This window comes from Myxocyprinus asiaticus, chromosome 39 (genome assembly GCF_019703515.2).
Source record: "Myxocyprinus asiaticus isolate MX2 ecotype Aquarium Trade chromosome 39, UBuf_Myxa_2, whole genome shotgun sequence".
In the NCBI taxonomy this organism is placed as follows: domain Eukaryota; kingdom Metazoa; phylum Chordata; class Actinopteri; order Cypriniformes; family Catostomidae; genus Myxocyprinus; species Myxocyprinus asiaticus.
The window spans coordinates 28,086,861-28,113,607 of NC_059382.1; the positions used below are offsets into that span (position 1 = coordinate 28,086,861).

The 26,747-nt window shown below is 37.4% G+C and overlaps 1 protein-coding gene across 2 annotated transcripts in view; it reads right to left on the bottom strand.

The window, feature by feature from the left end:
• Nucleotides 1-1,761: 1,761 nt before the first annotated feature.
• LOC127429546 (striatin-4-like) overlaps nucleotides 1,762-26,747 on the bottom strand; it is a 45,396-nt gene continuing 20,410 nt past the window's right edge. Inside the window, exons 7-19 of one of the 2 annotated variants that reach the window (XR_007895305.1) lie at nucleotides 26,007-26,163; nucleotides 22,621-22,722; nucleotides 22,216-22,334; nucleotides 21,776-21,951; nucleotides 21,501-21,548; nucleotides 20,317-20,438; nucleotides 15,901-16,068; nucleotides 15,629-15,769; nucleotides 15,151-15,249; nucleotides 7,167-7,253; nucleotides 6,818-6,998; nucleotides 5,221-5,298; nucleotides 1,762-5,174 (exon numbers count right to left, since the gene is read on the bottom strand). Coding sequence is in view for 1 of the 2 variants with exons in the window: in XM_051678658.1 (XP_051534618.1) it covers nucleotides 6,829-6,998; nucleotides 7,167-7,253; nucleotides 15,151-15,249; nucleotides 15,629-15,769; nucleotides 15,901-16,068; nucleotides 20,317-20,438; nucleotides 21,501-21,548; nucleotides 21,776-21,951; nucleotides 22,216-22,334; nucleotides 22,621-22,722; nucleotides 26,007-26,163 (1,389 nt within the window). In the remaining variant the exon portion in view is untranslated. Of the gene's footprint in view, nucleotides 5,299-6,817; nucleotides 6,999-7,166; nucleotides 7,254-15,150; nucleotides 15,250-15,628; nucleotides 15,770-15,900; nucleotides 16,069-20,316; nucleotides 20,439-21,500; nucleotides 21,549-21,775; nucleotides 21,952-22,215; nucleotides 22,335-22,620; nucleotides 22,723-26,006; nucleotides 26,164-26,747 lie in introns of both variants that reach the window. The other variant, XM_051678658.1, reaches the window with a different exon arrangement.

Here is a 26,747-nt window from a genome sequence, read left to right on the forward strand (position 1 = left end):
TAAAGGAATGGAAAGCCACAGTTTGATCAGAATTGTGTTTTATTGTAATAAATTTAGGAAAAATATTTTTTAACAAATACACGGTCATGCATGTATATGGGAGAAAAGAGAATGCCGCTAACACAGCGCATGTTAATGCATGTACTGTTTTCAAGTCATAAAGGGATTGTTTACCCAAAAATGAAAATTCTCTAATCATTTACTCACCCTCATGCCATCCCAGATGTGTATGACTTTCTGTCTTTAGCAGAATACAACAGAAAAGCAGCTATGTAGGTCCATACAATGCATGTGAATGGTGATCAGAAGTGAAAGTGGAGATAGAGTAAAAAAAGGACTTAAATTTTGGTTTGTTTCTCACCCACACCTATTATATTGCTTCTGAAGACATGGATTTAACCACTGGAGTCGTGTGGATTACTTCTGCTTCCTCTATTTGATTTTTGGAGCTACAAAGGTCTGATCACCATTCATTTGCATTGCATGGACCTACAGAGTGGAGATATTCTTCTAAAATCCTTTTCTGTGTTCTGCTGAAGAAAGTCATACACATGTAGGATGGCATGAGGGTGAGTAAATGATGAGAGAATTTTCATTTTTGGTGAACTATCCATTTAAGCAGCTTTCTGCTGGTCATATTGTCAGTCTCTTTTGTTTTTAAGACAAAATCAGAACACAGACAACTTTTGGACAGCGAGCTGATCACGAGAATGTATTTATGGAAAATTCTTGTGATCACTCACAGTTGGTCGGGAGGCCTCTTGGCCAATGATCAGGTAATTTGTGCACCTTGTCTGCATTCTAGTGTAGTATTTGTGCTGCTACAAGATGAGAAACCTAGTGCAATGTGAGCAATACAGCGATTCGGGTAGTTTGACAGTATAAAACAACACATGGTGTCAGGTTAATAAAACAATACATGCCTAAATTCACTGCACAAACTGAAAGTTGAGGCAGGTAATTGAGAAGTGTTTATAATTTTGATTCTTTAATTTATTTTTAAATAAGCCTATTGCCTTTAGTTTACTTCACAGCCGTGAACCATGATACTTGTTACTATTAGTCAGTGGCTGGTGGAATTAGGGGATCTCATTCTAGAGAACATTTTATTGGACAAAAACATTTATGTCCACACAAGCAAGATTTTCTTGGAAGACAAAAACTACATTTGAAATGTGTTCATCCGCTAAATGTTTATTTTGCAACATTTAGGTGTACACTAGCATATAAATTCCATCAAAGCTAATAGAAATTAAAAAAAAAAGAAAAAGAAAAAGAAAAAAGTTTGATTACATGGTGTCTTTAAAATTGGACTGAAACAATTGGGGACCTTGTTAAAATTACAACTCCAAAGGATCCTTCGAAATTGTATTACTTCAGAGAGAGTCTGCATCTGGGCGGGACAAACACACATTGTTGACATGTAAATATGTCAATGGGTCCATCAGACCTTAGAAAGTTGTGGTACTTCAGAACGAGCCATTGTGCAGCTTAGTTTCAATAGATGACCTCATTGAACAGGGACGTTTTGACTTCTGAAACCTGTTTACACTTAACTGTTCTATTTCAAAAGCTCAAGGAAAATGTTATTTCTTACTAAATGATCCCTAATTATTTGGATTCTCTTTAACTCCCTATTAATTTACAGTATTTAGAACCTCAATAAAAAGATCACTAATCCAAAGAAAATTGGTCAAAAGTTAAACCTTCTGCATATTCGTATAAGCCTTCTCAGACAGTCAAATTTAGATGAGACAAAAATGAAATGTCTGTACAAAATTGTTTTTATTTGTTTTTTTTTTTGTTTGTTTTTTTTTTTTACATACAACACATGACCTGCAAAGGAAAGAAAAAAACAAGAATAAGGAAAAGGAAAAGATGAAATTTGATAGGAGCTAGAAAGCAGTTCAAATATATGTATATTAAAACAAAAATAAATAAAAGGCTGGTCTTTATATCCCTTGTAGTTAGAGGATATTGTTTGAGTACAGCTTACTATGATGTACAAAATATCACACAGTGATAAATTGCTATTCAAAAATAAAAACACGTAACAAAAAGTAATTTTACCTTGGCTGTGGACTGATTTTTTTTTTTTTTTTTTTTTTACAATTTCCATAAGATTTTCTGTTTTTTAGGCTTTTTCACAATCACAAACAAGTCTTAAGCCTAGTAAAAAAGGTACTACCATCTTCTTACACCTTATTAGTAATCATAATGATAATATGTCTAGTAAAGAAAAGCAAATAAGTGAAAAAAAAAATGGGAAACATACATTTTGCATTGGCAGCTTGTCAAACCAACTTTTTCGGTTTCGTTCTTTTTACACTGATTCGCCCTCTCTCTGTAAGGCATGTGTTTTGACGTTGTAGTTTAAAGACTCATATTGCATCGAGGGGTGTGGAAAAACTGGTGTACAACAGAGACAGCAGGACTCGTCTAAACACCCATGCAATCGGCAGTCTTTGGAAGAGGACTTAATGATGCAGCAATAAATGGATGAACCATATCCTACACATGCAGTGTAGCATAAAGCAAACTGTTAGTGTGCAGTGTGAAGTTAACATGAAAAGAGGTAAGCAGCAAAGGATTATGGGATGCCACTGAACAGTTATGTGTGACATTCACTGACTGGGTAAGTACCCCAAAACAAATCTGTGGCCTCAACCATATACAAAGAAAACAAAAGACATACCTATGTCCAAATAAAGAATGCTTCACCCAAATATTACGTTATATTATTATTTTTGGGTGGACTATTCCTTTAAACCACTCCAAGAGGTTTCGTAGATTTGCGAACTTGCAAATCAAACCTGCTTTTCTCGCTAGACACCAGACGCCCCAAGTGGGAAGTCTTGTTTTCTATGTTGGATGAATGGGACAACTTTAGGTGGAGCTGGTCTTGTTAAGATCTGAAATGTCTCCATTATGCTAGAGCGATCTTTATGGCGCTCAACCCATCAGTCTTTCCATCTCTTCTATCCGTCCTTCTGGCCATCCATCTACGACCACAGAAATCCAGTAAAAGACTATTATAAACCTTGTAGAATGAAAACCTGCTAATATGTGATGTGACCTTTGATCTCGAGAGTTCAGAGCAGAAATCAAGGGAACTGAAGTTCAGATCTGGCTCCAACTCTTTAATCACCTTCCATTGCACCTTGACTAAAGCTGTTAGGTCCATCAAGCAGACTTTGGAATTTATCTCCCTCCAGTTTCAATTTTGCATCTTGATTTCTTGGGTAGTCATTAGAAAGCAACTTCACTTATCTGAGCTTTGTTTGAGCCGTTTTATCCAAAATACACTGAATAATCAATCTTGCCTTCGCACAATCCACAAGATGCATCTAATGGACTCTTTGATTTAGTTTCCCTACAGTTTCCAGTGTTGCATCTTGATTCATCGTTTAGTCAACAAAAAGCTGGGAGCTCTGCTTTCTCTGCACTCAAAGAGCCCATCTTATCTTTGCTTTTAGTCGTTGTAATCAGAATATCCTGAAACATCTTCTATATTGTCTTGGCTGAAGCCACAAAGTGCACCAAATTAACTTTTCCCATTTGTCTCCCTCCAGCTTGAGTGTTGCATCTTGATTTCTTGGAAGTCAACAGAAAGCTGGAGCATTGCTTTCTCTGCACTTAAACAGCCCATTTGAGCTTTGCTTTGAGCCATTTTACTTTGAATACCCTACAAAACCTTCTATCTCGCTAAAGCCACAAGGAGCATCAAAATACATTTTTGAATTTCTATCTCACCCGTTTGGGTACTGTGCATGGATTCCTTGGGTAGTCAATAGAACGCTGGGGGCAATCTTTTTCCTCACTCAAAGAGCCAATTGGACCTTTGCTTTGAGCCAGTTCACCCAGGATACCTCTAACCGAGACAAGCCTCCCACTATAGACACCTCTCAAAGTCCTGGATCACACATAGTGCACTTCTCAGCAAAAGAAGAAAGACCCAGAGCTTGAGATAATTGACATCCCAAGAACTCTGCAGTTACAGGATACTGATTTTATAATACAGCTATACACTGGAATTTGTAATGGGATTTGTAAAAACACTGGAATTTGTATTCATGTTCTTTGGCGACAACCCAAGATCCTCTAGAGTGCATCTGCTTTGTTGGACTTTATCGTCTTAAAAAATACCCTGACAAAAGCACTTCAGAATTCTGAAACTCTAGAGACATTGGCTGTAACTCTGAAATGCCAAAGAACTGTAGATTATGACTCCGAGGAACGGCAGGCATCAACCGAGATTTGATGCTTTCTGACCAGCAATGTAAACAGGTCCCTGATTCAGAAGAGATCTTAGCACCAAGATTGTGAGACAGTGTGCTATGTTCAGCACATTCTGTTTATATACAGAAAGAGTTTGAACTCCTGTGCACCCAACTGAAGATCTTCCAAAAAATTCTTCCGACTGATCAAACACTAGAACAAACACACTACTTGACAGTTGTTGAGTATTACAGATGACTTCACCTGACCGGATGATGTATGATGACAGTGATTACAAAGGCTTGTGTGGACACCGTCACAAACGCACACATGCAGGTACTTGTGTTTGGTTTTAGTTCATGATATACAAATGAAATGCAAGGATGTGATTATGAAACTCTGAAATACTAAGGCTCTTAGCTGTGAAGCTAAAGGTAAATGCTAAATAAAGAAACTCATCTAAAGTAGTCTTTGGAATGAAATGCATCAATCACCCCACGTTACCAGGCAACAGTTACGCGAGGACATTAATTCACAGATTAGCACTAATGCAATTTACATTGAGAAAATGTTCAGGATTGGGTAATGTCTTGTTTACCGAAAGCCTTCAAATCCTCAACTTAAACCATGCATGAAATTAAATCTAGGGTGTGTGTTGTGTTAAGGTGTGTGTTTGCATGTGTCCATCTGTCAACAGAGTGGACATCCATCTCTACACACTGTGCAGAGTCAGAAAGAAATTACATTTAATAGTGTTGTCTAACAATGTAATCAGGACAAGAGCAGCAAAATCATTAGTATTAAAAGAAGTACAATTCATATCACAATGTGAGGCATTGATAAAAGGATTATGGGTTATTGAGTTCCATGCCTTTAACACAGGCAGTGATGTGTAGAACATTGTTCCTTTCAAAGTTAGTGTGACTGTGTGTGTGTGTGTGTGTGTGTGTGTGTGTGTGTGTGTGTGTGTGTGTGTGTGTGTGTGTGTGTGTGTGTGTGTGAGAGAGAGAGAAAGAGTGTGCGCGCATTGTTGGATATTCGGTGTTTCACTCTTTTGGCCCAGTCATGAGGGTTGCTCCCCTGGAAAGAGATAAAGCAAAAATTAGCTCGCTGCTGCAGATATTACATGTTAACAAACATCTGTATGTACATACAAATACTAACAACTGCTAAATTAAAGCTGATGTATAACTTTTTTGGTGTTAAAATTAATTAATCAACTTAATACGCAGAGTTATCTATAAATAAGCAATTTGCAGGTTGATTTCACCTAAAAGCGCAAGCACTGCAACTCTTTGGCACTGTTAAAATATTGTTTGTTTAAGCATCACGACCAGTCCTACACAACAACATTGACTGGAGCTATCCGTTCAAGTTTTTTGTGATCTGTTTAAAACTGATTATATATGTAATTCCGTGACACTGTTGGTGCAGGCATTATATTGACATTATACTGTTTTTAGTACCACTAGACAAACTATAAAAAGAAATCATTATTTTTTTATGTATAATATTTAATACATTAGGCTTTAAAGGTCATTATCCTCCTGAGGCCCAGCAATGATTTTTTGTGTAGGACATTTGTTATTTAAGTTTTTCTTAGCCCATGCATGCTATAGTGGTAAATCTAGGGGTATTATCAGAGGACTCCCTGGGCTTTTCAGAGATACCAAATGTTTGAGAGTTTGGCCATGACAACATCCTCTCCTTGGTCAATAAATATGGATTGAAATGTATCACAGTTCAATTCAGCACATCAAATACTAATAATATATATATATATATATATATATATATATATATATATATATATATATATAAATAATGCACCAAACAGTATATTGACATTTAAAAAAGGGAAATTGAAAAACTTTTTTTCCCTGGGTCTCAGGAACTTATGGTAAGATGACATCATCGTAGCTTGTAATGTAAAATAATCTTCAAAGAGATCTTTATAATGACAGAGCAGGCTGCGTATATGACAATACACAGAAATACAGCATTAGTTCACATCTTAAATATATCTTCTAAAAAGTATGTCAGAATTTTCAAAATTCTACTTTTTTACAGTGGGTGTGAATCAGTAATGCTGATTGAGAGATATACCTCAAAAGCCTATTGTATCATATTTGCTACATGTAATTTCAACTGGCTTTGTCAATAAAATAACATACGAAATTTTAACCAAGTACAAGTTGCTTATATTCATCAAATACTAATTTTAAAATATCAGTAACAATATTACTGTTAATTTAACTTATTAAAATAAGCTGTAATTTATCCCAACATAAAAGTCCCTTTTCGTGCAAGTCACCATTTTAAATGGATCGATATAAACATTGAAACCACTTTTTTTTTTCCACAAATAACCACTAGATGGTGCCATAAACATGTGAAAATTACACACCATATGGTTTTTGGCTTTACAGCTTGAAAAGTGAGTGAAACAAGAGCCGCCTAACATTGTGTATTATATTTGATACACAAGGCATTACAGGGTTAAAAACATTTATATAAATATATTAAAAAATGAACTTCTAACACCTGTAACTTGTACTGATTCTTAATCCAATTTTAAGATACGGCAGAATGCGTTTACCGGTAAGGAAATCAAACAAAAATTTTGGCGAGCGCATCGGCCCCAGCGCTGGCGATGAAGGGCTGCGAGGGGTGGAAGGCCACATCATGGATGGCCTCATCATGCTTCTTCCTGTGTGCCGTGATCTCCTGCACACACGTGCGATTGTCCAGCATCCACAAGCGCACAGAGCAGTCATGACCTGAGAGAGGAAAAAAAACCAAAGATATAGATACAGTGAGTGAAAGTGTAACTACAAGCTAACAAACCATTCCATGCGAATGGTTTCCATTGACTTGTTCAGTTGGCTTGTCGTTTATCTCGCTGACTTCATACACTTGAGAATGCTTGCGTGTGTATATTTACTTACTGCCGGAGATGAGGTAAGTGCCTTTAGGGTCTGTGGTGAGACAGGTTACAGCATCCAGGTGAGCTACCATGGAATGAATCACTTTCCCTATGGCCACAGTGAGACAGAGAAAAGGAAAACATTGTCATTTTTTGTTGATGTCATTTTTTACTGTTAAAATATTTTCTCAGGCATACACACACTAGGTGGTGCTATAATTAGTACATTTATGTTTCTGCTAACAACTCTGGAACCTTAAGGGCTAGAATAAAAATGTAAACAAACCAAAAAAAAATCTGTCTATAATATTTCTCCACAATTTTAAATTTTTTCGAAAAAAGCTCCAAGGTCCGTGTGTCTGATAGGAATGAAATTTGGTATACATCATCTACAGACCAGAGTTTCCGCTAAGAAATTTTGGTGCCAGCCAATGTGTCCGGGAATGATAAGGTTTGCTGGACAAATTGGAGAAAATCCGGTCATCGAATTTCGGTGTTTATTTTGCACTGTAACGCGATGGACTATGCATAATAATGCAATATAATAATGACACAATCAAGTCAAATGAATGATAATGTTTGTTCATTATATCTGTTTTTCCATTCAAAATGTTATTTTGTTAATTTTTTACGTCCGTCATGGAAACAGCATCTAATTTAAATAAAAAACGTTCAACAGGGAGCAAAGCGGGCGATCAAAAAAACTAAACTGCAATTTGCCACATATTTTCGTTTACAAAGAAATATTAAAATAATTAATTATTAGGTTATGTCAATTAATTTCGCACCTAGGCTAATTTTCATTGGCTCTTTCTTTTTTGACTATTTTCCTCCGACTTTTCGTAGCACTAAAGTGTTTTGCTGCCAAAGTGAAGTTAAATATGTCCAGTGTTTCAATACATCTTGACAATCACATAAGCCTGATGCTTATGTGAAAAAACACCTCCTCTAAAACATGGCAACACAAGGCTGTTTTAATGTTGTAGGCTAATTCTTAAGTGAGAAGCTTCTCACTGCAGGCACGCAAGGCGGGAATAACGATTGGTTTTGCCAGTGTGCAGGATACAACGCGCTGTAGTGCGGACTAGGACTTCGCAAGCTCCGGGGAAGTTTAAATCTCAGTGGCACCCAAGCGCTGTTATCACTGGGATGACGGCACGCTGTGCACTTGTGGCATCAACTAAAGGGGTTGATGACCATTCATGTTAATATTTTCACCGGACATTGTGTCCAACAATGCTTGAATTGGTCTGACATTAGGATACGGTCAAAAACCGCTAATTACCGGCTAACAGAAACCCTGATACAGACCCTCGTGAAAAAAGCTATAAAATAAATAAATAACAAAACAACTTTATTTGTCAAAGTAATTTGGAGTAACAAGTCAGTGGGATTTTTGGATGTAGCCAGATTTACATATTGACCTGTATCTTCTTAATGCAAAGTCAAACTTAACTAAACTTTGTAAATGTTGACAAAGAGATTTTTAAGGATGTATGCTAAATTTCATTCAATTCTGTCATAACTGCAAATGTATCCTTAAAATTATGATTGAACAAAATCAACAAAAACGGCCAACAGTAGCCAATCAAATTTCTGTGTACCTAATCTTATGCCATAAAGTGGTGCTATAACATGCTAATTTACGTTTATGCTAATAACACCAAAACCATAAGGGCTAGAATAAAATACTGTATTTTCTCTGAATTCTTCAGTGTCCCAAATCAATCTGGATTTCCATTTCTGCTAGGGGTGCAATGGTTTATCGTGACACGATACATCGCTGTTCAAAAATGTGATGATGTGCATCATGGAGATGGGCCATTTTTGTTTTTTTCTATTCTATCCAATACATGCGATGTCCTAAGCCTACGTAACGTGGTCATACAAATAGAAATCGCTTCATTGCAAACTAGGAGTTCTAAAATATGATTGCAATTGAGTACAGCTGAAACTACGGAAAATGAAACCAGCAGCGGAAGAGGGATCGAATGCCCGTTTGAGGAGTGTGATTTGCTCTGTGTAAGAGAAAATTAAAGTTTACAAAGGTTTGATAATGACATATTAATCTACTGTATATAATGCTGAATATTATGTATTATAATGCTATGGGGGAATATAATCCTAATGACAAATGTCATGTCTGATATGATTATCAGTAAATTGTTATTATTTAAGTGGATAAGCATGCACTTCCATTAAATATGTATTTTGAAAATAATATTTAGATGTAATCAGAGACGATGTTATTTAAGAAAAATACAATGTTAATTTAAAATATTTTAAATGGATGTAATAAGTGACAGTGTGTAAGCAGCATATGTACAGTTGAAGTCAGAAGTTTACATACACCTTAGCCAAATACATTTAAAATCAGTTTCACAATTCCTGACATTTAACCGTAGAAAACATTCCCTGTCTTAGTTCAGTTAGGATCACAACTTTATTTTAAGAATGTGAAATCTCAGAATAATAGTAGAGAGTGATTATTTCTTTCATCACATTCCCAGTGGGTCAGAAGTTTACATACACTTTGTTAGTATTTGATAGCATTGCCTTTAAATTGCTGAACTTGGGTCAAATGTTTTGGGTAGCCTTCCACAAGCTTCTCACAATAAGTTGCTGGAATTTTGTCCCATTCCTCCAGACAGAACTGGTGTAACTGAGTCAGGTTTGTAGGCCTCCTTGCTCGCACATGCTTTTTCAGTTCTGCCAACACATTTTCTATCGGACTGAGGTCAGGGCTTTGTGATGGCCACTCCAATACCTTGACTTTGTTGTCCTTAAGCCATTTTGCCACAACTTTGGAGGTATGCTTGGGGTCATTGTCCATTTGGAAGACCCATTTGCGACTGAGCTTTAACTTCCTGGCTGATGTCTTGAGATGTTGCTTCAATATATCCACATAATTTTCCTTCCTCATGATGCCATCTATTTTGTGAAGTGCACCAATCCCTCCTGCAGCAAAGCACCTCTATAACATGATGCTGCCACACCTCTTCTTCACGGTTGGGATGGTGTTCTTCGGCTTGCAAGCCTCACCATTTTTCCTCCAAACATAACGATGGTCATTATGGCCAAACAGTTACATTTTTGTTTCATCAGACCAGAGCACATTTGTCCAAAAAGTAAGATCTTTGTCCCCATGTGCACTTGCAAACTGTAGTCTGGCTTTTTATGGCGGTTTTGGAGCGGTGGCTTCTTCCTTGATGAGCAGCCTTTCAGGTTATGTCGATATAGGACTTGTTTTACTGTGGATATAGATACTTGTCTACCTGTTTCCTCCAGCATCTTCACAAGGTCCTTTGCTGTTGTTCTGGGATTGATTTGCACTTTTCACACCAAACTATGTACATCTCTAGAAGACAGAATGCGTCTCCTTCCTGAGCGGTATGATGGCTGCGTGGTCCCGTAGTGTTTGTACTTGCGTACTATTGTTTGTACAAATGAATGTGGCATTTGGAAATTGCTCCTAAGGATGAACTAGACTTGAGGAGGTCCACTAATTTTTTCTGAGGTCTTGGCTGATTTCTTTTGATTTTCCAATGATGTCAAGCAAAGAGGCACTGAGTTTGAAGATAGGCCTTAAAATACATCCACAAGTACACCTCCAGTTGACTCCAATTAGCTATATCAGAAGATAATTGTCTAATTGCCTAAAGGCTAGACATAATTTTCCAAGCTGCTTAAAGGCACATTTAACTTTGTGTATATAAACTTCTGACCCACTGGAATTGTGATATAGTCAATTAAAATTGAAACAATCTGTCTGTTAACAATTGTTGGAAATTTACTTGTGTCATGCACAAAGTAGATGTCCTAAACGACTTGCCAAAACTATAGTTTGCTAATATGAAATCTGTGGAGTGGTTAGAAAATTGGTTTTAATGACTTCAACCTAAGTGTAAGTAAACTTCTGACTTCAACTGTAGCTAACATAATTCTGTATTTTCAGAAAGCAGAATTATTAGCTAATATTTCCATTTGTTGTCACCATTGCCCTGTTCTGGGCTGATTTTTAGCCCAATTACATCTCTGATAGATCATTTAGCACTTTTAAGAACAGTAATTTTAGCTACATTTTGAAGGAAACGAACTGCATATGTCTTTAAAGTAAAAAAAAATTCATTGATTCAGGCTTAGTTTAAAGAATCGTGAACCAAACAGTGAGTTCAGTACATGAACTGAAACAAATCGTGATATGAGTGAATCATTACACCCCTAAAAAAAAAAAATTGCAGAAAAAAATTATAAACATTCCTTCACATTTGCTTGGACCCCAATATTTGATGCTTGCGGCTATAATTATATACAGTATATATACATATATAGTAATGTTATATATATATATATATACAGGTGCTGGTCATATAATTAGTTGATTTATTTCACTAATTCCATTCAAAAAGTGAAACTTGTATATTATATTCATTCATTACACACAGACTGATATATTTCAAAATGTTTATTTCTTTTAATTTTGATGATTATAACTGACAACTAAGGAAAATCCCAAATTCAGTATCTCAGAAAATTAGAATATTGTGAAAAGGTTCAATATTGAAGACACCTGGTGCCACACTCTAATCAGCTAATTAACTCAAAACACCTGCAAAGGCCTTTAAATGGTCTCTCAGTCTAGTTCTGTACGCTACACAATCATGGGGAAGACTGCTGACTTGACAGTTGTCCAAAAGACGACCACTGACACGTTGCACAAGGAGGGCAAGACACAAAATGTCATTGCAAAAGAGGCTGGCTGTTCACAGAGCTCTGTGTCCAAGCACATTAATAGAGAGGCGAAGGGAAGGAAAAGATGTGGTAGAAAAAAGTGTACAAGCAATAGGGATAACCGCACCCTGGAGAGGATTGTGAAACAAAACCCATTCAAAAATGTGGGGGAGAACCACTACGCACAGACGTATGCAAGACATGGGTTTCAGCTGTCGCATTCCTTGTGTCAAGCCACTCTTGAACAACAGACAGCGTCTGAAGCGTCTCGCCTGGTCTAAAGACAAAAAGGACTGGACTGCTGCTGAGTGGTCCAAAGTTATGTTCTCTATGAAAGTAAATTTTGCATTTCCTTTGGAAATCAGGGTCCCAGAGTCTGGAGGTAGAGTGGAGAGGCACACAATCCACGTTGCTTGAGGTCCAGTGTAAAGTTTCCACAGTCAGTGATGGTTTGGGGTGCCATGTCATCTGCTGGTGTTGGTCCACTGTGTTTTCTGAGGTCCAAGGTCAACGCAGCCGTATACCAGGAAGTTTTAGAGCACTTCATGCTTCCTGCTGCTGACCAACTTTATGGAGATGCAGATTTCATTTTCCAACAGGACTTGGCACCTGCACACAGTGCCAAAGCAACCAGTATCTGGTTTAAGGACCATGGTATCCCTGTTCTTAATTGGCCAGCAAACTCGCCTGACCTTAACCCCATAGAAAATCTATGGGGTATTGTGAAGAGGAAGATGCGATATGCCAGACCCAACAATGCAGAAGAGCTGAAGGCCACTATCAGAGCAACCTGGGCTCTCATAACACCTGAGCAGTGCCACAGACTGATCGACTCCATGCCACGCCGCATTGCTGCAGTAATTCAGGCAAAAGGAGCCCCAACTAAGTATTGAGTGCTGTACATGCTCATACTTTTCATGTTCATACTTTTCAGTTGGCCAAGATTTCTAAAAATCCTTTCTTTGTATTGGTCTTAAGTAATATTCTAATTTTCTGAGATACTGAATTTGGGATTTTCCTTAGTTGTCAGTTATAATCATCAAAATTAAAAGAAATAAACATTTGAAATATATCAGTCTGTGTGTAATGAATGAATATAATATACAAGTTTCACTTTTTGAATGGAATTAGTGAAATAAATCTAATTCTAATTATATGACCAGCACCTGTACTAGTGCTGTGAGCGTTAACGCATGCAATTAATTAAAAACGTTTAACACGTTAATTTTTTTAAATTGCGATTAAGACGTACCGATTTGACATTAGATTCTGACATTTTATTCAGCTCCGTGTGAATTTTAACACTATTAGAGGGTGGGGCCTTTACAATGTGTTTAGTGGGGACATTACACTCATATACACACTAAAAACAAACACACAACAGCGAGTCCATGCCAATGATAAAGTGCAGGAGAAAGAATCTCTTATAAAACTAATGCTGAAGGGACTTCACGTGTCCTTTGTTAGTCAGCATTTTACCACATAAGCATGTCAATTCTTACAAGCCCGCTGTGCAACTAGTTTTTCTCCCTGTTGACGCTCAAACTTCATTAAATTCCAACTTTGTACCCGTTGCTGCCGAGATTTTGAAGTGTCAGCTAATGATCACCGGACAGTTCCGATGAATTATCTTTATACTGGAAGTGCCACCGCTAAAAGCAGAACAAAATGTGCTTTTCATATGGAGTTCAATGCAGTGCTGGATTCCCTGACACGAATCATGTGCATTCCATCTGAAGTGAAAAGACAGCCTGCCGACTGATTGATATTAAATGGGGGTTTAATGCGCATTGCAATGAATACTAGTTCTTTCAATCAGTCAACATCCCAGTTAGACTTTGGGAAATGTTTAATGTGGCTCCAACTGGAGATATTTTAGTGAATTTCTGTCTTTATACTGTGGAGTTTGGAAAATGTTAATAAAGCATTTTTGTGGGGCCTGGGTAGCTCAGCGAGTATTGACGCTGACTACCACACTGGGGTCGTGAGTTCGAAACCAGGGTTTGCTGAGTGACTCCAGCCAGGTCTCCTAAGCAGCCAAATTGGCCCAGTTGCTAGGGAGGGTAGAGTCACATGGGGTAACCTCCTCGTGGTCACGATTAGTGGCTCTCGCTCTCAATGGGGTGTGTGTTAAGTTGTGCATGGATCGCGGAGAGTAGCATGAGCCTTCCACGTGCTGGGATTCTCCACGGTGTCATGCACAACGAGCCACATGATAAGATGTGCGGATTGACTCTCTCAGAAGCAGAGGCAACTGAGACTTGTCCTCCACCACCCGGATTGAGGTGAGTAACCGCACCACCATGAGGACCTACTAAGTAGTGGGAATTGGGCATTCCAAATTGGGAGAAAAGGGGATAAAAAAAAATAAATAAAAAAAAATAAAAATGAAGCATTTTTTTTTTTTCATACTGTCTTGTTTTGCTCTATTGTGTTATTCTTTCCAAAGAACAAATAAATGCATTATGAAAGGAAATTATGTAAAAGTATATATAGAGTAAAATTTTACTACTTTTAAAATCTCCGATTAATCGCGATTAAAAAAATTATCTACTGACAGCCCTAATATATATATATATATATATATATATATATATATATATATATATATATATATATATATAAATTCTGTTTGGTGCCACAGCTCTCAAATCTTATTTGCATTTGCATACATTCAAATATGATGCTAGCTATTATTGAGCATAAAATGTTCAGTGTATAACGATTTAAATTTCAGCTTTTTCATCACACAAAGCTGAGAAAGTGCACCAGTCATATACTTCTGGGTAATTTTATGGTGCTTTTTGTCCTTTTGGAGCTTGACAGCCTCCCTCCCGTATCACTCTAAGGAACTGACCACCTGGGATATCCTGCTAAACTTCTTTTGTGTTACACAGAAGAAAGTCAGTAATTTTTGGGTTGAACTATCCCTTTAATACAAATTCAATACACACAGTACAAAGTAGTACACAACTGGGTTCCCTTTTCAGAAGTGTCTCTTCTACAGCAGCTAATCCTTGACACTGAGAATGCTGTTCACTTTCTTCAAGTGGTGAGTAAAAGTTGGTGTTTGGCAGATTCAATCAAGGCTTTTTATAAAGGAGGTGCTACTGTAACTGCTTTGAGCGATCCATTGTGACTGCGCGGTCGAGGGGTCAAATGGCTTTGCTGGTGTATTTATAGTTCAAACAGTGCACAGTGGGAAAATAAGTGGTGTTATTACTGGCCTTGGATATCCCTCAATATTGCTACTAGCTCTTGACACACACACAAACCTGTTTTGTTGTCCAGGTAGCGGATGGTGCGATTCTCGTGGGCTGTGATGGAAATCGGTTGGGACGGATGGCTGACAACGCAGTTAATCAGCTCGCTGCCTAGAGGGGGCAGAAAATACAAACAAAATATATTACTTTACATCATCACACAAGGCTTTGTTCACACTGCAGAAAAAATTTGATTTTCGCTTTTCCACCCACATTCGTTGTCACGTCGCAAACTTACGTAGGTTCACCATTCATGAGAATTTTGCAATGGATGGTTCGCCATTGATTGTTTTTTCACGAGGGCAGTATCTGAATCTGAAAACATTTGTCAAGCCATTTCCAAATTGTGTGAGCAATAATAAAAGTGATGCTAGCCTTAACAAACACCACTACTTACTAGAAAACATTATAGTACCAATGTGGACTGAAAATTGCTTGAACAAAAGGGGCATTTTGCTGGACACCAATTTCTGAATAAACTGGTGTTTACCATCCTTAGCCTGGGTCTCCAGAACCATGATGCTTTGCTCTGTGTTGAGGTCATAAAGCAGAGTCTCGCCCCCATCGAAGGACACCACGACCTGAGACGGGTCAGTGTTTACAAAGGCAACCGAGGAAGGAGTGCCATGTTCTGAGAATATGAGAAAGAGAGTTAGATACACGAATATATAGTATTAAGTCATTTATTACGTTTCTCTAAATAGTTTCCCATAATACTAAATACTGTCCAAACACACACAGCCAAATTCTCTCTACTCCCACCTTTCTCCTTGTTGAAGACAGACACACATGGAGAGGAACTGTAGGGGTCCCAGATCCGCACAGTGCCATCAGCTGAGCACGAGGCCAAACGCTTCAGGCTGCAGGAGTAGGCCAAACCCCACACTGCATCCTCATGCCCAGACAACGCGCTGCTTTCTACACCTGGATCTGCATGTACACACCAAACACATTCACTTAGTCTAAATTCTCTTGTGTTGGCTTATTCATTTGTAGGCAGAGCGGCCTCCAGTGGATTGTCATAAAAAGTGTAAGCTCCCAACACTGTTTTTGAGTGACATCTTCAGATTTAACACTGTGAGAAAAAGAATCATTTCATAAATCCTTATTTTTGCACTGATTGATAAACATCCTTAAAACAAGATACTTTTCCTTGAGAAACAAAATGACAAGGTATTGAGTCTTGTTTTAACATAAATATCAGATACAATTTTGTTGGATTCATGTTAAAAACAAGAAAAAATTTTTGCCAATGGAAAACAAATAAATTACAAATAAATTCAAAGGGAAAACAAGTTTATTTCTACTACCCTGCTAGCAATTTTTCTTTGTTTTAAGCATTAATGTCACTACATTTTGTTTGGTTTCTCTGAAAACAGTATTTTAAATCTTGTCATTTTGTTTTTTACTGAAAAACGAAATACTAATAAAATGCTGATTAATAAGATGCTTTTGCAGTGAAGACACTAAATGCACATGTAATTTTACAGAAATGGTTTAACACCTCCATTAGCAGTCAATGTACAGTATTGTATAGAGTTCCCATTTTTTTCCGGGGAAAAAAAATGTTGCACCAGAATAAAAAAGTCACACCTGATCAAAATTGCATTGTTGAGAGAAAAAAAAAAAAAAAAGAGAGAAGTCGTATCTTTGTATAAGTCGCACTGACAGAGAGAGGTTGCATACGGCAGGCATTAGGAGCCGGGAGCAGCTTCCCTTCCCTTAAAGGAATATTCCGGGTTCATTATAAGTTAAGCTCAAAGCTCGACAGCATATGTAGCAATAATGTTGATTACCACAAAAATAAATTTAGACTCGTCCCTCCTGTGAAGCTTATAATTTTATAAAAGCACTTACAATAATTCTTCTGTCAAGACTCATGTATTATTTGAGCTGTAAAGTTGTTTAAATTGTGATTTTTACAGTCATTTTAGGATTTTAGGTTTTGTTGACAGTACATCGTCATGGTAACGAATTTGTAAAATTGGCTATAACTTTAAACAGAAAAGGTTAGTAAGTGATTTTATCACACTAAAATCATGTAAACATGCATACTGTTTACATCTTGTGGCTACATTTTTGAAACAGTAAGTATTTTGACGTTAAAAATTGGCCCCAATCTCTTCCATTCTAAGTGCCTCACTGTCACCCAGATATTTGCTATTTTTAAAGAAAAGGAGGGATGAGTGAAAATAAATTGCGTTAATCAATATAATGCTACAAATCCTGTCGACTGAGCTTAACTTGTATTGAACCCGGAACATTCCTTTAAGAAGATTACCTCAATCTTAACGCATCGTTTCACGCAGTATTTGGCCTTGTTTTAATCGGGAGCATTTGCTTTGAGTAATCACATGTTACAGTTTTTATATACAGAAAAAAAAAAAAAACTTGACAAATAAGCCACATCTGCAGTGATGGGCAGTAGCTTCGCTACAAATAGCGAAGCTATTAGCTTAACTACATTTCTGAGTAGCGAGACGGTAGCTTCGCTAGTTTTTAAATCAAGTAGCTTTTTAGTAGCGAAGCTAAATTTTTGACTGGGTAGCGGCGTAGAGTTGAGAAAAGCTACACCGCTACATCACGCCTTGTTACCCGGTGTTTACTATCGCCAGATTTGAATCAGAACTAAAGATGTCCGATCACAAATTAATCGCTCATCTGATTCGGTTCTTTAAAATTAATTGGTCACATGTGATAGGAAAGCAGTCTGAATCGGATCGCGATTCACTCTGAATGACTCAGAAAGCTTGCGCTCGCGCTGCAGAATCATTTGTGCTCGCTCTCACAAGCCAATAAGCTCATGGAGTATTTTATAACACAGAAAATACAGATAACGCTGGTAGCAGTGGATCTACAATCAATGGAAACAAAACCTGCAAATGCGTCCTATCATTTGCCAGTGATGAAGAAGGTCTTTATAAAGTTCAACACGTTAGCAGCTTGTAAACAACTTCTGCAGGTAAATACATTTTCCAAACAAAAGAGTATCAAAACACGTATTAGCCTACACAAAAACATACATTTAGCCTCTGATGATATAACCTGCAATTCTGTGTCTAGCTGCTGTATTTCTGTATTGTATAGATGAATAGTATACTGTATGTTCTGTATGAGTTTTTATACAGGAATGTGCTAATTAAATTATGTTTAAATGTGTATGGGTTTGTAGAGGTAGTAGTCTTAATCTGAAAAATAAAATGTAAAAATAGTGACTTTAAATACTGAACACATGGGTTTGTATAAGTAACATGTCTAAATATAAATGTACATGTTTTTTGTTTTGTTTTGTTTTTTCCGTGCACATACCGGTACGTATGTATACACCATACTGTATACCTGTATACTGTATTGCACTAAACTGTAATATACTGTACCAAGGCTTTGATAAACATCATGTGAATACGTCTTTTAGATGCTTTGTCCATGATGGTATGCTCAGAGCATCTGCGGTTGAAAAAAAAAATATGAAGTAGCTTAAATGTAGCAAGCTACTTTTGGCGTGTAGCTTGTAGTGTAACTTGCTACTCTCTCTGAAGGGTAGCTTTTAGCTTTGCTTATCTAATTTTTCAGTTGAGTAGTTTGTAGCTTAGCTTGCTAAATTTTTTGAGTAGCTTGCCCAACACTGCACATATGTTTACAACATATTTGAGAAAACCAATATGCCTGTTGTATTCTATTTATTCATATACATTAGCGACTCTTTATCAGTGGATATTTCTCATATTTGCAACCCTAATTATCCGGTTCACTGACTGAATGTTTATACTACAAGTGTGATGAAATGTCGTTTTGTGGGCATGTGAGGAGTTGTGTTTGACAGCTTTCTAGAGTTTATTAGAACAATAATGTTATGATGGACAGAACATTTAAACTGGTTGCATAAAGTTCATTGTAAAGGCAAAATATTCTGTATAGGCTACTTTAAAACGCTACTAACATATCTATGACTGATATTTTCATCTGTTTGTGTTTTGGTGTGCAGCGTGGTTGATCGGCTGACATCAATCACATATACATTATGTTAATAAGTCGCTTCGAATTCTAAATAGCAGGACCTTTCAGATAATGAAAAAAATAAAGAAAAAAAAAAAAACACCACTTATTCAGGAAAATATGTATTTTGAACAGATGGCTGCTGGTAATCGCACTAGGGATGTTAAATGATTAATCGATGACCGATTACTTGTCATTAGTAATTTGATTGATTAAGCTTATCGACCGTGGATTAATCAATTTCAGCACAAATGCATTCAGTAATCATGCTAGCAGACCTTGAAAAGACTGTCTATTCAGTCATCCGCTGCTAGAGGGAGCACTGCTGCTTGCTTGCCATCTTGTCCACAAAACAGAATAAGAAACGGACAAGCATCCTCTCTTGTAAGATGAAGCAGGCTCAATGTAATCAATCGTGGAGCATTTTCTCTGTAGATGAACCTTATGTTTTGTTCATATACCTTGATAGTGTGTCAAAGTTCGTGACAAGAAGCACTGTTGATCCGTCGGTCTCCTTGTGTCATCCCAACCTTCAATTACGTCAGGGATAGCAGGAAAACCATGAAGGTACATTTACCGGACATCTCAGAAGAGAAGCGGTATGTCATGTAGGCGAATGTGTTTACGCAGCGTGTTATGATTTGACGTAATTTCAAATAAATAAAAAAAAAGTCCAAAAGCCCGAAATATCCCACAATCCCACAATGTATCTTCTATACAAGTTATTATTAACAGTAATTCATTGACAATAATTAAACAATTCACAAATTCATACTAAACATAGCCTAAATGTATTAAAATACACTGAACTAAGAATACTTTAAGAGGAAAATGCCAATACTTGCATTTATTAAGTGTAATAATTTAAAGAATTTTTTTAAACAGTAGGCTACCTGCTCATATTATCTGGAGTCCGCCATTCGCGGTTTTTTGGTATTAACGTTAACAATAATTGATCTTTAATTTCCATGACAATCTATTACGAAAATGTCTGAAAATTGGCATCCCTAGTCGACACATCATTGCGTGTCACATGCCACCACCAATCACACGAGACACACAGCTGACATAATTTCTGGAATGTTCAAAGGAGCAATCTGACAGTGCATATAAGTGATTCAACTTTACAAAAACATGTGTAACAAAAATGCAAATAGCAAGGGAAGTATTTGGTACACTTGCCGTAGTTGTCATAAGGATCCACATTAAGATCTGGAATCTTCCAGCCACGCACAGTTCCATCCAGACCACCACTGAAGCACGACTCCCCTTCCTCCCCCATGGCCAGAGACAGAACAGCACCACTAAAAACCACACAAAACACACAAAAATACATTAAAACCACCACTTCAAACTTTTACAAAAAGGACAGTTGAGTACCAAGGTAAAATAATGATATCAGACAGTAATACCATAGTTTGATTAACATATCCATATATCATGATACTGTGTCATGGTTCCGGAAGTATTTTTCCCATTAACTTTTTCCATAGGGATTTCATAAAATACTTCATAAAAGAGTTCCGAGGCATGAACGAAACCAACCAGCTCCGAAATAAATCACAAGATTGCAAGCTTGGATTTAAAGGACAGAAGTATTCAAAAATCAGACAAAAGGCTAAGGTACAAGACAGTGTACTTAAAAGGTATAGTCCACCCAAAAATGAAAATTCTCTCATCATTTACTCACCCTCGTGCCATCCCAGATGTGTATAACTTTCTTTCTTCAGCAGGACACAAATTAATATTTTTAGAAACATTTCTCTGCTCTGTAGGTCCATACAATGCAAGTGAATGGTGATCAGAACTTTGTAGCTCCAAAAATCACATTAAGGAAACAAAAGTAATCCATATGACTCCAGTGTTTAAATCCATATCTTCAGAAGGGATATAATAGGTGTGGGTGAGAAGCAGATCAAAATGTAAGTCCTTTTTCTTTACTCTAAATCTCGACTTTCACTTTTATATCTGAAAGTCACATGTGGTGCCTATTAAGTTTCACTTTCACATCTAAAAGTGAAAGTGGAGATTTAGAGTAAAAAAGGACTTAAATATTGTTCTGTTTCTGTAGTCGTATGGATTACTTTTATGTTTCCTTTATGTGATTTTTGGAGCTACAAAGGTCTGATCACCATTCACTTGCATTATATGGACCTACAGAGCTGAGATACTCTCTAAAAATCTTAATTTGTGTTCTGCTGAAGAAAGAAAGTCATACACATCTGGGATGGCATAAGGGTGAGTAAATGATGAGAGAATTTTCATTTTTGGGTGAACTATACCTTTAATATATTTAATGAGCGAATAAACTACAAGCTTATTATTTCATTTTCAATTGGACCTCAAAACAAACTAGTCCCACTCACTTGTGTGCTCTGAATGTATAAATGGGCTCAACGTCCAGCGCTGCATTTCTGAAACAGCAGAAACCAGACAGGGGTCCACATTAACAAGGCAAGAAAGAGAACTTGGTGAATAATTCATGCACCAATATTTCTAAGTATACTTTCGCAACACACCTACACAAACACAATGATAAAGACATAATGGGAACACAATCCAATATAGATCTTTTCAGTATTGTTTCTGTGTTTTTTTCTGGTTCTGGAAGAAAGAAGAACACTTGGAATGTGGCTCGTACTTTTTGGAGTGCATGGCCTTGTTGAGGTTCCACAGCTTGAGCGTCCCGTCCTCAGAAGCGGACAGCAGTACGGCCTGACTGGGGTGAAAGGTCAATGCTCGGATGGCGTCGAAGTGGCTTCGCAGTGTGAAGCGAGGGTTCCACGTCTTCTTGAACTCCTCTCGACTCTCCTGCAACTGAGAAGAGAGGAACAAAAGGAGTAAAATTAGTAGTGCCCAGCACAGTGTGGTCTACTAAATACTACACATTTTGACAAATGTAACAGATCATCCAAGAATTCAATGCATACAAAAAATTCACACAATTATGCACTGTATACATACTATATACTGCAGAAAGAGTAAAAGTAATATGATAGCTAAAGCACACATTTCTAATGTACAAACAAACTCTCAAACAGTAGTTGGGCAGGAAAGACTACCAGTACTTATAACACTAACGTCAATGGTGAGGTCATTGTCATTGGCAACAGTAAGGTCAGCCAGCTCTCCGAGGTTCATATCCCCTCCTCCGACTGCATCTAGTATGAAGACATCAGATGAGAAGCCTAGAGCGCCCCCTAGAGTACAGATATACACACTATTAGAACAACAACTAGACACTAGAGCAATTACTCTGCTCTATCAATCACACTGAAATTGGTATATTTAGCACAGATATACAATAACATAGGGCATATGAGGACAGAAGTACACTATTATCTTAGATGAGCACTCTCACACTTCAAAGTTTTCCACTGAGCAAGACAGTTGTCATAAAACAGCTCTCAGTGCTAAGTTCTGTGTGATCTTTCATAATAAAAAGGGCTCAGATTGGGTTACAGCCATGCATTTAGAGGATATTACCCTCACTGGAGCGCGCCTGGCCTGGGATAGAAGGCGGTGGAGTGGGTTTGGGGGGATAATCCGACATAATGCCCTGCAATTTGTTCCGGCGGTTCTCTGAACCTGAGCAGAGGAAGTGAGAGGAGTAAAGAAATCAGCCGACAGATCTCAAAATCGGCCGCTGCATGTCATTCACCCTGTGCTCTGATTTCAAGTTTGGAAGAGGTTGAGAAAATGTCAGGGAAACAGACAAGCACGTAGTGACGTTAGAACCAAACGGCAACCCTGTCAAGAGATTTTATCGACAGGAAGTTTCAAACTAAAGCAAGTTAAAAGTAAACAATGAGTGGTCACAGCATGATGATAAAGGGAAACTCTCACATCCACTGACAAAAAACACGATGAGAGAGAACTTGCATAGTAATACTTATCACCATCAAAATTTACTAAATTCTTAAAGGAATAGTATACCCAAAAATGAAAATTCTCTCATCATTTACTCACCCTCATGCCATCCCAGATGTGTATGACTTTCTTTCTACTGCAGAACACAAATTATGATTTTTAGAAGAATATCTCAGCTCTGTAGGTCCATACAATGCAAGTGAATGGTGACCAGAACTCAAAAGGACCAAAAACGGGGTTCGTACAGATACTATAAAGTGAAACTCAAGGACTTTCACTGACTTTTCAAGCACATTTTTATTTGTTTTCAAGGACTATGCAAGTGATGTCATTCATCAAACTAATTCTTCATTTGTTAATTTAAAATAAAAAATACATATTATATTTATTCAGGTGAAATTAAGATAAAAACTTAACTCAATGAACATTCAACGCACTGCACTGTATAGTGTGTATAATGAGCTTTCTGCATGTTTCTTGATGTAAATTCAGCAATGGCGCACAAAGCTGAATAGCGCTTCCAGAAACACTGTGGGGGGAATTCACTAAACAGTTGTGGCACTTTTGCGTGTGGTACTCTTATTCACTAATCACCCGCAATCAGTGCTGAAATTGCACTGCGTCTTCAATATTTAAATGAAGCCATAGGCATTCCTTTCCATGCAAACATGCCTCCTTTCTATGTAAATTAGGCTCATTGTAACTTGCGCTTCATTCAGAAAAATTGCACGGTGCAATTTACATCTCGCTATTACAGCCAAATGAAACAAGGCGGTAAACCAAATTTAGTTTAAAAGAGATGTTTGTGTACATTTATTAACGATTATTTCAGCAGTAATTCATCAAATAATGATTAAATGATGGAAACGAGCGTTATAACCTGTCATGTATTCAGATGTGCAGTGCAGTTGAGCACACTTTCGGCATGTTAAAGAGATGATGTGTCTGTATCACAATAGTGGATTAATGTTGTTCAGTCCTGGCACAGTGTGTCATTTCAATGTGGTCAGCTGCGTCCTCCGCTGTATAGCCTGCAGGATCAGAATTGCGTGTGCAATTTGCGTTCAGCATAGATTTTGTGGGTGCATTTGCGCTGTTGCCTGATCTGCATAATTCCTTTAGGGAATGGGGCGCTAAACCAGCACAGAGAGCACGTGCTAATTAATAGCACATTTACCAGGTGCAATTCATACTTAGTGAATTTCCTCATGTGTATTCCGTCCGCACCAGCGGAAGAATGCCCGTTTGAGAACTGTTAACGGAACCGATATTTTTTGGGGAACCGCATCTGAATGAGAAGCATACAACAAACACAAAGAGGTATGCAATAACATATTCATCAAATAAATTCTTTATTATATGATTCATGACATAAACAGTGTCTGTCTGTGAGAGCGAGAAGCGGGAGATGGGGGATGTGGTGTTTGTCTTTAGCAGTGGTGTCTTTCTGTAACAGGATTGTATCCGTGGTTTTCCAAAAATAAATAAACACATTCAAGTTATTTAATTATTTCTGCAACATATATAAAGTTGTTGTTTTTACAATTCAAGCATTTTAATCACCTCTTGGTAAAAAAAAAAAAAGACTATTCTCAAGGTCTTCAAGGTCTTAAATTAAAAAAGCTAAATACAAGTATTTTAAGCACCTTGTACGAACCCTGGCAAAAATCACGTAAAGGAAAAATAAAAGTAGTCCGTACGACTCCAGTGGTTAAATCCAGATGTTCTGTAACAATATGATAGGTGCGGGTGAGAAACATAACAATACTTAAGCCCTTTACTAATCTCCACCTTTGACCAGCCCCGACCAGTATGTGGCTGAATGTGAAAGTGAAAGTTAAAGTGGAGATTTAGAGTAAAAAAGGACTTAAATATTGATCTGTTTTTCACCCACACCTATTATATTGCTTCTGAAGACATGGATTTAAATACTGGTACTTATGGATTACTTTTATGCTGCATTTTGGGCCTTCAAAGTTCTGGCCACCATTCACTTGCATTGTATGGACCTACAGAGCTGAAATATTCTTTGTGTTTTGTAGAAAAAAGAAAGTCATACACATCTGCGATGGCATGAGGCTGAGTAAATGATGAGAGAATTAGAATTTTGGGGTGAACTATCCCTTTAATTTAATGGTGCACAAAATGTATTACTCATTAAAAAAGCTTTTTCACAAATGAATTAATAGCATTTTAAAAAAATATGTTTAAAGGTGTCATGACATGCCTTTTTTTTATATATATATTTTAATATGTTCCTTGAGGTTCACTTTTAGTATTAGTAAAGTTGTTGCACAAAAAACTATAAAAATTTTCCACCCTCATTCTGACCCTCTGTCTAAAACACTCGGTTTTGGTGCTACTTCTCCATTAAGAACTGACAGTAAACGCCCACCGCTATGATTGGCTCTCTACTCTTGCTTGACCTGCTCTCTCATTGCCATCTCACTGCTCACCGCTACTGGGTGGGGCTACAGAAGTGATAAGGTAAAGTAGGCGTTGATGTGTTGTGGAGGCGGTCAGATGCAAATGTCTACCACAGTGTGACATCACAGCGTTGAGGAAGTAGAGAACGAGTCTTTTTTGGCAGCTGGATTTCAACAAATGCTCTTTTCGCAGTGAAGAGGAAGTTTTGAGTTCTGAAACTTACAGTATGTTTTTCTAGTACAATGACCTCTTATATGTGAAAAGATCAAGGGAAATGTGATTCCTCATGTCATGACCCCTTTAAAATGATGTACTGTACACTCACATAAGATTATTTCACATGACCAACCAAATTCTGCTCACTTTGTCACAATAAATCTGTTATTAGACACTTTCCCGGCTGACTGCAAATAACGCATTTCTTCAAACGCTTTTGCATCATGCTGCATCCACACTACTAGATGTCAGTGTAAGTCGATGATAACTGCCATATGGGACAACATCACAAACAAATAAAATGAGTGCACATTTATTAAGTTTAAAAAGAACCATTTGTGCCATAAGGCCCTCCATACCCAGTTCCCGTCCATCTCCAGAGATACGGGCCTCTCCTGCCCCTTCTCCCTCCACTCCCGAGGCCAAGAAATCAAACTCGCCCAGAGCGTCCTCAGAATCATCTTCATCGTCATCATCCTCAGGGTCAAGATCTGTGGTCATTGGCTCTACACCTATCTGCATGCATACGGACAACAACATCAGTAAACTGAACATAATTTTCAATAGCGTGACAGTAGCTCTGCATTGTGACAAAAAGCTGTTCACTTTTTAAATTTCAAATTGTATTTTGCATGCAGCTCTATGGCCGAGCCAGCTCAGGCAATAATAAATCACGCTTTTCTAAAACAGTAACACTATAATAACTACGTGGTATATTATATTTAAGCATTAGTTCATTGTTAATTCAGACATAAATCGTCATTCCTACATTGTTAATACATTAATAGAGTATATACACGTAGTATGTTATTCATTTATATTTTCTGTAGCAAACAATAACATATACACTCACAGGCCACTTTATTAGGTACACCTGTACATCTATTTATTCATGCGATTACACTGCTGCCACATGATTGGCTGATTAGATAATGTATAAAATCATGCAGATATGGGTCAGGAGCTCCAGTTAATGTTCACATCAACCATCAGAATGGGGAAAAAATGTGATCTCAGTGATTTCGACCGTGGCATGATTGTTGGTGCCAGATGGGCTGGTTTGAGCATTTCTGTAACTGATGATCTGGGATTTTCTCTAG